Consider the following 14,305-nt stretch of genomic DNA (forward strand, 5'->3'; position numbering starts at 1 on the left):
AAGTTGGACTACCTGGTATATAATGTTCTGCTACGGGATGAATTTAATAATAACTACATTACAATTTTATCTTTTCTCTAAAGGTAACGAGTACGTAATCCGTTCCATTTGTTTGTCTGTTTGTTAGCAGTCTAGCGTCCACAGTTTTCAAGAGATCAGTTTTAAATTTTGTGTGATGGTAGATACCAATTACAGCTTGAACAGGTGTAACTTTGGTGAGAGTCAGGTCAAGGTCAATATCACCCAGTGTGAAAATCTGTAAAAACTTGATATTACCCAAAGTGTTTTATGGATCGTCTTCAAACTTCACTACAATATACCAGCCCCTGGGGGACTTGAGTACCTAGATTGGCTAAGCATTTGACCTTGACCTTCACTGTTATTGTGCAAGGTCAAAATTGGCCTTCTTACCTTGCAGTAGCAGCACTGCAGTCTCTGGGTGTTACTGAGGCTTAACTGTTAATTGTCTAAATCTGAAAAGGTGTAGATAAAGGCCTCAGGTTGGCTTGGGGGAGATCCTACTTACCATAATGCTTTCTGGGCTGTCATTTTCAACCAGTGAAATAAAACCAGTGTTTCTACTAATTCTGATGTCAGTCTCCACTTCATGTTGCAGCTTCTGAGCCAGGTTGTAACAGTGGGAACACCCACTTTTTCACAAATCACACAAATTTTTAATAATTGTGTGTAACTTAGGCTACATCCACACGTACACGGGTATTTTTGAAAACGGAGATTTTCCGTTTTAGTTTTAAAAACTTATCCCGTCCACATGTAAACGCAAAAATGAAGGAAAATGCTGCTAGGAACATGCCAAAGCAACAGGTGGCGATATATTCCTAACCGTGTAGAAATGTTGGCCAATCAGAAGTCTAGAAGCCTCGGTGGGAAATAGTAAACATAGATGGGGCATAGAAGCAGAACCAAGTTGTATGTGTGGAGGGACAGTAACTTTGTGTATATATGTAAGCATTTAAACACTGCAGAGAGTACAATTAACAGTAATAGTAGAAATGCATTTCACCGAAACAATAACGTGGCGCACAGTGTGACGTCAAAAAAGGCGCACATCTTTGACGCTGCGTGCAAAAAATGAGTTTTAGTAAATACGCCGTTTACATGTGGACGAAAGGGGAAAACACATAGAAGAATCTCAGTTTTCAAAAATACCCGGGTACGTGTGGACGGAGCCTTAGATAAGTTATCAAGATTTTGTTTTTAAAAGGAAAAAAACAGAAAATATTTAACACTCAGCCAGAAACAGAGTCGCCCTCTGTTGGCCTTTAAAGACAGCTGCAGGTTTATGGCACTTCCACATGCTTTATATTTTCAGATTGTCCATATTTTTCCCTCTCACACCCAGCTCGTCACATCTATCCCTTCGCTGACCCTGGTTCTGTCCAATGTTTCTTCCTGCTAAAAGGGTTTTTTACTCCCACGGTCACCAAGTGGTTGTTCATAGGAGGGTCATCTGATTGTTGGGGTTTCCTTTCTATCAGTGTAGATCTTTACTTTACAATATGAAGCACCTTGAGATGATTATTGTTGTGATTTGGCACTATATGAATACAACTGAAATGAAAATTTAATTGAATTGAATTTCTTCCAAAGTCTTTTGCTTGCTTGAGAAATTTCATTTTGGAAAATTGCACCTAAACTAATTCAGAACATTAGAGTATACTGCAAGTTTTATGAGAGTGGATTTTTTGTCTCTTGTTGGTTACTGTTGTAATGATTAAGCAATGAAATAACCACATTAAAAGATATTGGATCTTTTGCCTAGTAGGACACAGTAATTGAGAGATTAAAGCTGTGTGGTCTCCCATCTCTCCTAAGTAAAACCAGGTAATTTACTGTATGTCAGTTGATAGTTTGAAATTTTGAAAGTTTGAAATTTACCAGCTGAAGAAACCGTATATATTTATAGATGTATATGTATAGATAGAAAGATAGATATGGGTTTTTTAATGTAATTATGCTTATGTGAGCAGCTTTATGGTTCTCTAGCAGAACACGGATCAAACTACCGGAATTTTACCTGCTGGCTACAGCTTTGGCGCTAAAGTACCTCTCAGTGTGTCAAAGCTAAATTAGGATTTTCAAACTCGAGCTGCCACCAAATTAGAGTATATGTCACATCAAGTCTCAGTGTCAGGCTGCACTTAAATGTGGTTGCCGTCACAGGCGACAGTTTGTGATCAAAGCCTGAAAGCACATCAGAGAAATGCTTTACTGTTCATGCTCATGTTTGCCAGTTTTCATCTTGTCTTTTCTTCTGTTCTTTCCAGTGTCCACTGGTATGTGAGTCTGCGCACCATTCTTGCACCGACAGAGAAAATAACCCATTGACCGGGCCAGGTATGAGTCACACCCTGAGCACCTGTAATTTCACCACTTATTGCTGGATAATGTTGCAATAAAAATGCCTCTAATTTCCCCTTCTTGAAAGAACTCTATAATGGCCTTGAAGGAAAGGCTGAAAGACTCTATTATAATGCATTTAATACATTAACATCATGTAACGTCTTCATCTAAAAGTCTGTTAATGCTCTGCATCTGTTTAACCTTGAGTAACTTCTCTATGAATAACATTTGAAGTCTATGCTGTGTCCTTTTTCTTGATTAAAGAATTTTATCTTCCCTGCTTACATTTACTATGCGCCAAAGTGTTTTTAGACAGACAGAGACTAGTGAGAGGTGTCTGACAATGTTAGCCTGCTCAGTTCTTTGTAGACTAACTAAAGATGATCAGAAGATGTCATATGAGCTGCGTGAGACTAATTTAGTGGTAACACAGAAAGTCAGCTCACTCACCGGTTAGAAAAGAGAGCATTGCAGAGAGAAAATGAAAGACATGTAGACGGAAAAGCGTGTGACTTGAAAAGGTCACAACTCCTGCTGTGTTAAAACTTCACAGCCCCTTTTTCAAAGGAAACTTGGGAGACACACATCCATTTGTTCCACACATCCATTTTCTCCTGTACCTGGATCCCCTTAGCCTCCCCGAGCTCCCCAGCAGTCGCACGCCTGTTGTCATGGTGTCATTGCTGCTTACTGTTTCTACTGTGATTAACTAGTGAACTGCAGCCATGTTTGCAGGTGCACATCTGCAGCCTGTCAAAACAATACCCTCCCCACAGATACAGCCAGATTGAGTAACGCAATTTAGTCTTCCACTTTTATTACCTTTCAAAATGAGCATGCAGAGAACGGGGAGATAGCAGAGCCCACGCGCAGCAATTCTCGGCAAGTCATTTTCTTAAGAGGTGTCAGGAAGGGAAACGGAGGCGTCTGATTGGTGGACAGATTAGTGTGGCGGCAGGGGGGAGTCCGGGGGTTAATCCGCTTCGCTGATGGGGGTGGAAGTCAGCAAACTGTTGCTCCTCCGATTAAGGCTGTGCCCTCACCCCTTTCTCTCCATGTATCTCCTCATTTATTTTTGTCAACCCATTAAAGTTTTTCGAATCCCCGTGCCAACGATTTTTGATTTTCACATTTCATTTAGATGCAATTATGAACCCTCTCAAGAGTTGTTCAGGCTAGTCATAATTAAATTGTCATTAATTTCAACATCTTAAGCGCCGTAGAAAAATAATATTAAGCCCGTCTGCAGTCTGTCTGACTTATCGTTATTGTCCTTAAGAGAATCTCTTGCTGTCTGTGTGGAGTTTTTATAGTGTAGTAGCCTGTCTACTGCTATGCAGTTAAGTCAGTAAAAAGGCACAAGATTAACACTAATAGAAATGCCTTTCGTGCAGAGCTTTGGAAAATCTTTTGCTGCATTTCTTGCTGTGCTTGCTGTGGTTACTGTATGGTAGTTTTCTCTATTTGATTTCAGTATATTCTTTGCTATTCTCATCATCTAGATATCACATAAAAAGCATCCAGCACATGGACCATATGTAAACCCCACAAAGACAACCCCCAACAAGAATGGGACTTCTGTTCTGTACCCTGATCATTTGTTTCTCTTTATTATCATGTTTAAATTCCTGAGTGGTAGTACACTTTGTTGGAGAGTGGATGTCAACCATGGATTTGTTAAGAATAATTAAAAGCTATGGAGTTGTATATGCATTTGTAATATCTATATAAAGTACCAAAACAGTGTGGGGGGATGGTATCAGATGGTAAGGAAGAATGTTTGTTCATGGTTTTATAACACCAAAGGAAGTCTACAACACAAACCGATTATCCAAACTCAGTTATTCTTGGATTTGGTCCCGAAATGATGACGTTAACCAAACAATCAAATCCAGTCAGACTAGCATGAAATACTGTTGGCTGGTGGCGAAGATGGGAATTGTTGGAATAGTTTTTAACATTTTTTATTACAGTTGTTTTGTTTTGATTTGTAAAGGTTACCCAGTTTTTACTAAGAAACTATCTTTTATTAAACCACATATAAAGCTGCTGCTTAAGTCAGTCAAGTAGCACATTGCATCACATTGCATCCTAAATGAAAACTCTTACCACATAAGGACTCCCACTGTCGTGTGCCTTCTGGAACCCATCTGAAGGGCATCGCTGAACTTTAACACTCGAGGACAAATGACGTAGCAGTGTGAGGATTAATGGCTCAGACACTAGGTTTCAAAACGAGGACTCAGACAGACGACCTTGAAAAAAACAAAAAAACAACAGTTTACTTCCATCAGTGTTATAGTGCTGTATAAGGGCTTCTTATGGGGACTGTTTTCTGCACTGCCAGTAGGAGCATGAGTATGGCTTCCATTTATGAATTAAGGCAAAAAAAAAATTTGATTTTTTTTTTCCTGCTACGCATGTTTGACTACCCATTGCAAGATTTTCAAGGTTTCACTCTGAGTGCTTCAGCTCTGCAAACAGAAAGGAGTACTACACACAGTTTAAGGCTCACAGCTTTCTTGCCCTCTGCTGCTAGCATGCAGATAAGAGCATTAGAGCTGTTTTTCGTTTCCAGCCTTCAATTGCTGCTATTAGCCACTCTCTGCAAGAAAAAAAATAAAGATGGGACCCAACGTGAATCAGTTTTAATGGAAGAGCTGGGCACTGGGGTTCGTAAGGAAACTTTCAAAATGATTCAATGGACCGTTCCTCAGCGTTGCACAATAAATAAGCAATTAATATGGTAATGGAGGAAATAATAAGGCAAAGATTAGTAGGACAAGGTTACGTGTTTTGCTCTGCTGTGCTGTCAACTGAAGTATAGAGAGAGTAAGAGAGGGAAGGAAGGCCTTGAAAAATGAGAAACTTCTTATCTACGGCAGACACCATTATTGATTATAGAATTTAATTTGTGCTTCATACCTCACACGACTTTTCAAGACTTTTGAAGTCTATCTGTTCTGTCACGTCCTTGAGGCCAGCAGCTGTCAGAGCTGATGTAAAAGTCTGTTTACCTTTTGCAAAATTAAAGAGAAACTCTTTAAAATTTATAAAACAGGGATGTGATGTATTTTCTGCTGTGTCAGATGGTTCAGTGAACAACTTCTTTTTTTTTACTTTGTTCTCACCATCCCTTTGTCTTTCTCTGGCAGTGTTCAAGAACCCAGTATGCAAAGTGTACAGATTTCAAACAGTGGACAGCAAGTGGATGCTTGTGCGGGAACAAATGGAGGAGTGCACTCTGTCGTTCAGTATCCCCAAACAGCTGCTCGCGCTGTACATTCAGGAGGACATGAGTAGGTAAGCGCATCTGAAAAATCAGACATAATCGTTGTGTGGACCTTAATTTCTTCTTCTTGTCGTGGAGATTAAGGACCCAGGCTGTGGAGCCATACTGATTAAACAGAAGGCAGGTCTTTTATTTTGGCTGACTCGCAGTTCTCAGAAACAAAGCCCAAAGTAAATCCAAAAACAAGAAGCTGAGATTCAAAATTAGCCCAGGAAATCACGGGGGTTAACACATGAGGGGAGCTTAGCAGACACTGCAAGAAAGACTGAGGGGAAGACACAACTATTTTTACAGGGATTCAAATTCAAATTTTTATTTGTCACGTACACAGTCATACACAGTACGATATGCAGTGAAATGCTTAGACAACTGCTCGTGACCTAAAGAAAAAAAAAGGAAAGGGCTATGAATAAGATAGGAAATAAATATGAAAAATTAAAAAGTGTAAATTTAACTAGGAAGGAATAAAATATAAGAATATAAAATATAAAAAATGAAATAACTGTACAACACAAATTAGAATGAAGGGTAAATTTAACTGGGAAAGAATAAGATAAAATATATAAATTAAAGTTGAAAATAAAATAACTGTACAACAAAATACACAATATAGAACTATATAAGAATGTATGAAGAAATATAAATAAATAAATAAATATATATACACACACACAATAACAGCAGCTGTACAAGTATTAACTGGAAATGAAGAATATAGTGACCAGTGTTGTGCAATCCACATTTGTCTTGTGCGGTGCAAATATGCTTAAAGTGGTTTAAGTGATGAAGTGAAAACAATGTCCAGTGTGTGTGTAAGAACTATATGTGTGGGTCAGTACTGTGTGGTGGTGTGATTGAGAGACCGTATCGCCTGCGGGAAGAAGCTCCTCCTCAGTCTCAACAACAGACTGTTCTCTCTGTTGAGGTCAGGAAAGCGATTCCGCTCCCTGAAGACCAACACAGAGAACAGTCTGTTGTTGGGATGGCTAAGGTCCTTCACGATCTTCCTGGCCTTGGTCCAGCACCGCCTGCTGTAGATTGATCTGGGATTTGTAGGCTAGTCTTCTGGGCAGATCCCGGCACCCCCGTGCCTTATGTTTGACACTGCTCAACCGAGGCAGGGTTGAGAGTAAAACTAAGTGCAAAGAACAGGCAGCAGCTGACTACCACAGCAAAACAAGAACTAACTTAAGACTCACTAAACACAGAAGAAACCTATAATAAAGAAGGAAACTAAGCATAAATAACACAATCTTTAAAAAGTAATAGAACTCAAATATAAAAAGTTCAAAAAACCTCAAAAACAGACTAAAGCATAACTCACAATGAAACCTAACAGAAAAGCCAAACAGAAAGCATCTGAAAAAGACAAATAACTCAAACATGGCACGGTTTAGTTCAACACAACAACAGCCACCTCGAGACACTTTATATTGGAAGGTCTTCAGTCTAGACCTTACAATAGTGGAGAGAAAATCCATCAGTGAGATAAAAAAAAAAAAACTCCCCTCTTATGGGAAGAAACCCCCAACAGAACCAGGATCAAGGAGGTGGAGCCATCTGTTGCAACAGTTGGGGCTACAGCTGTACACAGGGGAGGCTAAAAAAGACAGAATGCAAACAACTAAATACAGTGGGGCAAAAAAGTATTTAGTCAGCCACCGATTGTGCAAGTTCCCCCACCTAAAATGATGACAGAGGTCAGTAATTTGCACCAGAGGTACACTTCAACTGTGAGAGACAGAATGTGAAAAAAAAAAAATCCATGAATCCACATGGTAGGATTTGTAAAGAATTTATTTGTAAATTAGGGTGGAAAATAAGTATTTGGTCACCTCAAACAAGGAAAATCTCTGGCTCTCACAGACCTGTAACGTCTTCTGTAAGACGCTTTTCTGTCCCCCACTCGTTACCTGTATGAATGGCACCTGTTTGAACTCATCATCTGTATAAAAGACACCTGTCCACAGCCTCAAACAGTCAGACTCCAAACTCCGCCATGGCCAAGACCAAAGAGCTTTCGAAGGACACCAGGAAAAGTATTGTAGACCTGCACCAGACTGGGAAGAGTGAATCTACAATAGGCAAGCAGCTTGGTGTGAAAAAATCAACTGTGGGAGCAATCATCAGAAAATGGAAGACATACAAGACCACTGATAATCTCCCTCGATCTGGGGCTCCATGCGAGATCTCATCCCGTGGGGTCAAAATGATCATGAGAACGGTGAGCAAAGATCCCAGAACCACACGGGGGGACCTGGTGAATGACCTGCAGAGAGCTGGGACCAAAGTAACAAAGGTCACCATCAGTAACACACTACAACGGCAGGGAATCAAATCCCGCAGTGCCAGACGTGTTCCGCTGCTGAAGCCAGTGCATGTCCAGGCCCGTCTGAAGTTTGCCAGAGAGCACATGGATGATACAGCAGAGGATTGGGAGAATGTCATGTGGTCAGATGAAACCAAAGTAGAACTTTTTGGTATAAACTCAACTCGTCGTGTTTGGAGGACGAAGAATACTGAGTTGCATCCCAAGAACACCGTACCTACTGTGAAGCATGGGGGTGGAAACATCATGCTATGGGGCTGTTTTTCTGCCAAGGGGACAGGACGACTGATCCGTGTTAAGGACAGAAGGTTAAATTCGATTTTATTTGCAGATGACACAAATTTTTATTGCTCTGGAGAGAATTTGAAAGACTTGGTTGAAATTATGACTTCTGAGATGTTAAGAATAAAAAAATGGTTTGATGTAAATAAATTATCTTTGAATCTGACAAAAACGATATATATGATATTTGGCAATCGTGTAAAGGAGGATAAAGTCATTATGTTTATAGAGGAAGAATTGATTGAAAGAGTTACTGAATTTCGTTTTTTGGGTGTAATAGTGGATGAGAATTTGACATGGAAATCTCATATTGAACATATTAGAAAGAAAATGGTCAAAAGTATTTATATTTTAGGTAGTATAAGAGATTTATTAAATTATAAAACAATGCGTATTTTATATTTTTCTTTGTTTTTTTCATATATCAACTATTGTGTTGAAGTTTGGGGGAATACATATGAGAATACCATAAAACCTTTAAACCTATTACAGAAGAAAGTTATACGAATAATTCATAATGTTAAATATAGAGAACATACAAACAAATTATTTATAGAATCAAAATTATTAAAATTAGGAGATTTAGTGAAATTACGGACATTATTAATTATGTTTAAGGCTAAAAATAATATTTTGCCTTTTAAGTTACAAAGAGTATTTTTGATGTGTTCAAGGGGAGAAGAGAATAGAAGGAAATTTTATTTTAAACATCAGTTAGCCAGGACTACACAAAGATTAATGAGCACAACGGTTAGGGGTATAAGACTGTGGAATTCACTTCATTATAATTTAAAGAATTGTATAAATCTACAATGTTTTAAAAAGTGTTATATGTTTAAAACGATAACTCAGTATGAAGAATGCGAATGAATGTGATGTTGGTTTGGGATTCGACCGGAGAGAAATGTCAATATTAGTTTGTTCCTGATTTTTGGTGCCCATCGGTGATATAAGTTCGATGGTAGATAGGGGGCAGGGTTTAATAAGAATATTTTCTTCTTCCTGCTCCTTTTCACACATGGTTGTTGTGTTTTGTTGATAGAAGATGTGGTTGTTTTGTTTGATTTGTAGTACCAAGTGTGAAATAAATAAAAATGAAATGAAATGAAATGAAATGAAATGGGGCCATGTATCGTGAGATTTTGAGCCAAAACCTCCTTCCATCAGTGAGAACTCTGAAGATGAAACGAGGCTGGGTCTTCCAACATGACAATGATCCAAAACACACCGCCCGGGCAACAAAGGAGTGGCTCCGTAAGAAGCATTTGAAAGTCCTGGATTGGCCTAGCCAGTCTCTAGACCTCAACCCCATAGAAAATCTGTGGCGGGAGTTGAAAGTCCGTGTTGCTCGACAGCCCCAAAACATCACTGCTCTCGAGAAGATCTGCATGGAGGAATGGGCCAAAATACCAGCTACTGTGTGTGCAAACCTGGTAAAGACCTATAGTAAACGTTTGACCTCTGTTATTGCCAACAAAGGTTATGTTACAAAGTATTGAGTTGTATTTTTGTTATTGACCAAATACTTGTTTTCCACCCTGATTTACGAATAAATTCTTTACAAATCCTACCATGTGGATTCATGGATTTTTTTTTTTTCACATTCTGTCTCTCACAGTTGAAGTGTACCTCTGGTGCAAATTACTGACCTCTGTCATCATTTTAGGTGGGGGAACTTGCACAATCGGTGGCTGACTAAATACTTTTTTGCCCCACTGTATTAAACACTGTAACTAACTCACAAAGGACGACAGTAATGAAAGCCTCAGAATATAGGAATCAGGACCCAACGTGGTCAGGAGATAGACCAGGTCACCTAGTAATTGGAAAGTTGGTGGTTCCATCCCTGTCTGCTCCAGTCTGCATACTAAATATCCTTAGCAAGATGCTAACACCAAGTTGCTCTTTGATGATGTGTTGGATATAAAGGACTTCCATGCAAAAAGCATAAAAGAAAGTCCATGTGTGAATAAGTGCTCGGATAGAGCAGAAAAGTGCTATATCAGAACCAGTTCATTTACCATTTTTCAGTCTATAAGGAAACCAAGTCAATAACCCAAACTCCGAGATTAACTAGAAAACTGAAATACACAATACACAACCCACAAACAACCTAAAGACCGCAACAGCCTCCTCCCATATTTAAAACTAACCCCTTTACAACCTCAGCTCTATTTGTATGTTTAAAGACTTTACTTGGAATCAAAACAGAGTCTAGTTGATACTGTGTGAGAAAAAGGAAAAATTAGACCATCCCCTCGGGCTCGACCGTTGATTGTCAAGGCAGATCATTCCTTAACTGGCCTGTTGTCTCTGGCAGCCCTTTCTCATACATAACACATAAACAGTCCATACATAGACAAGCTCACACATGAATTATTTATGCTGACTTCAATCCAAGGCACACAAAGATCCAATCAGAGATCTGGATGAGTGCGTTAGTAGGAGGATGTTTTTCCATTTGTAATCACAGCATGTAACAAAAGCCTCACACAGCCACACAACATCAAGGACACGTGTCCGTCACATCCCTTCCTTAAGCATATGCACTGGATCCCATTCACCTTCCAGTAACGTGTTCCTAGAGCATCGGTGCTGTTCTGCTGCCTTTTTAACCTTACTTCCTGATAATTCAAATCTTAGCTAAATTTAGAAGACAATTATAGAATATTTATGAAATGCGTTATCTGTATAATACAGCTCATGAGCACTCAGCAGGCTCCAAACCATGACTACCGTATACAGTGTTCGTTTATTAACACCCATGTGCACCATATCTCCAGCTTGGTCGCTCGAGCACCTCTTCTATAATCCTCTTTAAATGTTGTCTTTCTCCACGGTGCCTCTCCATTTTGGCGATTCCGTCAGCCAAGCTCACAGCGGTGTTAGCTCAGGGTTTTTAATGATTCAGTAACTGCTGTAAAGTTGTGAGTGCAGCAGCGGATGTTGGGTGGCTTAGTTTGCTTTAGCACTCTGTGATAATCTTGGATATTTCTTCCGTCTATTTGTTAGCTTTAATGTCTCCACTCATGTTCTTTTTTTTTTTTTTAATATTTTTATTGAGAGACAAGTGTACAGTAGTTTACAATGACAACACAATCTGTTCCCCTCACATATTTTTTAGTTTTTCTTACATGAACAGACACAATAACACACACAGGCACACCTACACACACGCTTAAGTAAACAAACAAAACAAAACCTAATAAGAAACCCAAAACAAACACAAACCCCAAAAGGGGGAAAAAAAAAAAAAAAAAAGGGGGGGGGGGGGGGGGAAGAGACATGATATTAATCAGCTGGTAGAGCGTTTAATGACTTGCAATAGTCCACGAAGGGGCCCCAGATAGAATAAAATTCTCTGTATTTGCCCTTCGCCACAAGGCCTATCTTTTGCAATTTAAGAGATGACATCACATCTCTAAACCAAAAAGAAACTGAAGGTGGCTTTGAAGATTTCCAAAGGAGTAAGATGCAACGTCTAGCCAAAAGTGATGTAAAGGCTAATATTTTGAAGTGTGTAGGGTCGGTTAGACCAGTGTTGACTGGAAGCCCAAAAACAGCTAGAAAAGGGTCCATGCAGATTTGGGTCCCAAGAGCTTTGGAAAGAATAACTGAATACTGACTCCAGAAGCCATGGAGTCTTGGGCACAGAAAGAACATATGGCCTAGGTCACATGGGGTGGCATGACATCTCTCACACTGATCCATCACTTGTGGGTAAATCTCAGACAGACGAGACTTTGAATAGTAAACCCTGTACAACACCTTGAACTGGATGAGTTGTAACCTGGCACAGGACGTACTATAACGGACATTGGATACTGCTTTCTCCCATTGCTGATCCGAAAAAATTATTCCTAACTCCTGCTCCCAAGCCCCCCTAATTTTAGCAACGGAATGGACATTTAAATCCATAAGTTGTTTATATATTAAAGATATAATTGACTTCTTATTGGGTTTAAGGGATAAGAATTCCTCCCATGGTTGGACATTTGGGAGAAGAGGGTAGGAGGGGAAGAGAGCAGAAGTGCAATGCCGTGCCTGAAAATAACGGAATAGATTGGTAGCCGGAAGATTTGTTTCTGAACACAGGTCTAAAAAAGTTAAGAAAGTGCCATCTTTATAGAGATCCTTAAATGTATTAATACCATGACGCTTCCACTGTACATAGGTACCATCAATGAGGCCAGGAGTAAACAGATGGTTCTGCGTGATGGGCATGTGTACTGACGCAGAGATGTACTTAAAATGACTCCTGAATTGTGACCAGACCCTTAGACTAGACTGTACCACGGGATTTTGGGTGAAATGAGAAGGCTTAAGTGGTAGTGGAGAGAATAATAAAGCTTCTAAGGATGAGGAAGTGCACGACAGGCGTTCCAGTTTGCACCACAGCAGGTCTTGAGATTCAAGCCAATGGGTCAATTTGTGAACATGAGAGGACCAATAGTAAAATAAAAAGTTAGGCAAGGCAAGACCACCATCAAATGTCAGTCTCTGTAATAATGATTTCCTCACCCTGGGGTGTTTCCCTCCCCACAAAAACGATGTAACTAGCTGGTCTAACTTTTTGAAAAAAGCTTTAGGTAAAAATATAGGAATACTCTGAAACAGAAATAACAATCGAGGCAAAATGTTCATCTTTACAGCATTGATCCGACCAATTAGGGACAAAGGTAGCGATTTCCATCTCTGAAAATCTGATTGAATTTGAGTCATTAAAGGGGAGAAATTGGAAGAGTATAGAGAAGACAAAGTACGAGTCATGTTAACTCCCAAATATTTAAAGCCAGCAGGGCTAAGTCTAAAAGGAATGTCAGATTGTTTAAGTGTAAGACTTAAAGAATTTATGGGGAAACATTCACTTTTAAGAAGATTTATTTTGTAACCTGACAGAGAGCCGAACTTGTTTAGTAGAGACACAATCGATGGTATGCTAGATAAGGGATCAGAAACATATAGAAGCAGGTCATCTGCATATAAAGACAATTTTACGTCAAGGCCTGACCGGGAAATACCACGAAAATGAGGAAGGGCCTTCAAAGCTACAGATAGGGGTTCAATTACAATAGCAAAAAGTAGGGGGGACAGGGGGCAACCCTGTCTCGTCCCGCGTGACAATGAGAAGTAGCCAGAGGAAACACCATTTGTATAGACACTGGCTTGGGGTGCCCTGTACAACAGTCGAATCCATGAAATGAATCTGTCCTTGAAACCAAATCTTTGCAAGACCGCAAAGAGAAAGCTCCACTCTACACGATCGAAAGCTTTCTCAGCATCAAGTGAGATAACTACTTCTGGATTAGTGGTTGAGTGTTGGGAAAGAATGACATTCAAAAGCGTGCGGACATTAAAGAACAGCTGGCGGCCTTTAATAAAGCCATTCTGTTCATCTGAAATAATAGTAGGAAGAACCTTTTCAAGGCGAATTGCTAAAATTTTAGCCAAGACTTTAACATCAACATTCAGCAGTGAAATAGGCCTATACGAGGTGCAAGACGTAGGATCCTTACCCTTCTTTAAGAGAACAGTAATTAGTGCTTGAGACAATGTAGGGGGCAATAGACCACGTTCAAAAGATTCATTATACACTGAAAGAAGTAGTGGGGCTAACTTGTCTATAAAAGTTTTTAAAAATTCAACTGAAAACCCGTCAGGTCCTGGTGCCTTACCATTGTGCATGGTCTTGATTGCATGCACAATTTCATCCAGCCTAAGAGGGGCATCTAATTGTTCAGCTATAACAGGATCGACAGTGGGCATTGTAAGACCGTTAAAAAAAGAATCCATCTCTGAGGCGTCAGCAGCAGATTCAGATTCATATAGGGAGGAATAGTACGTCTTAAACACCTCGTTTACTTCCTTTGAATCAGAGACCGAGTTGCCTGCCGCATCTTTAATCTGGGAAATTAATCGAGACGAGGCCTGACGTTTTAACTGATGGGCCAAAAGCCTTCTGGGCTTATCACCATATTCATAATAAGTCGCACGCGCACGAAGTAAAAGACGTTCAGCATCTGCCGTAGAAAGTAAAT

The 14,305-nt window shown here is 39.7% G+C and overlaps 1 protein-coding gene across 3 annotated transcripts in view; it reads left to right on the top strand.

Annotated features, from left to right (window-relative positions):
* Window positions 1-14,305, top strand: part of inpp4b (inositol polyphosphate-4-phosphatase type II B) — a 183,548-nt gene that overhangs the window by 109,155 nt on the left and 60,088 nt on the right. For all 3 annotated transcript variants that reach the window (XM_085459043.1, XM_085459045.1, XM_085459044.1), the window contains 2 exons: window positions 2,289-2,358; window positions 5,520-5,667. In XM_085459043.1, coding sequence (XP_085315169.1) covers window positions 2,289-2,358; window positions 5,520-5,667 — 218 coding nt within the window. The remainder of the gene's footprint in view (window positions 1-2,288; window positions 2,359-5,519; window positions 5,668-14,305) is intronic.

The sequence above is a fragment of the Copadichromis virginalis genome, linkage group LG6 (genome assembly GCF_057382275.1).
Source record: "Copadichromis virginalis isolate Kocher_CV1m ecotype Utaka linkage group LG6, C_Virginalis_male_GT1.1, whole genome shotgun sequence".
Classification (NCBI taxonomy): Eukaryota; Metazoa; Chordata; class Actinopteri; order Cichliformes; family Cichlidae; genus Copadichromis; species Copadichromis virginalis.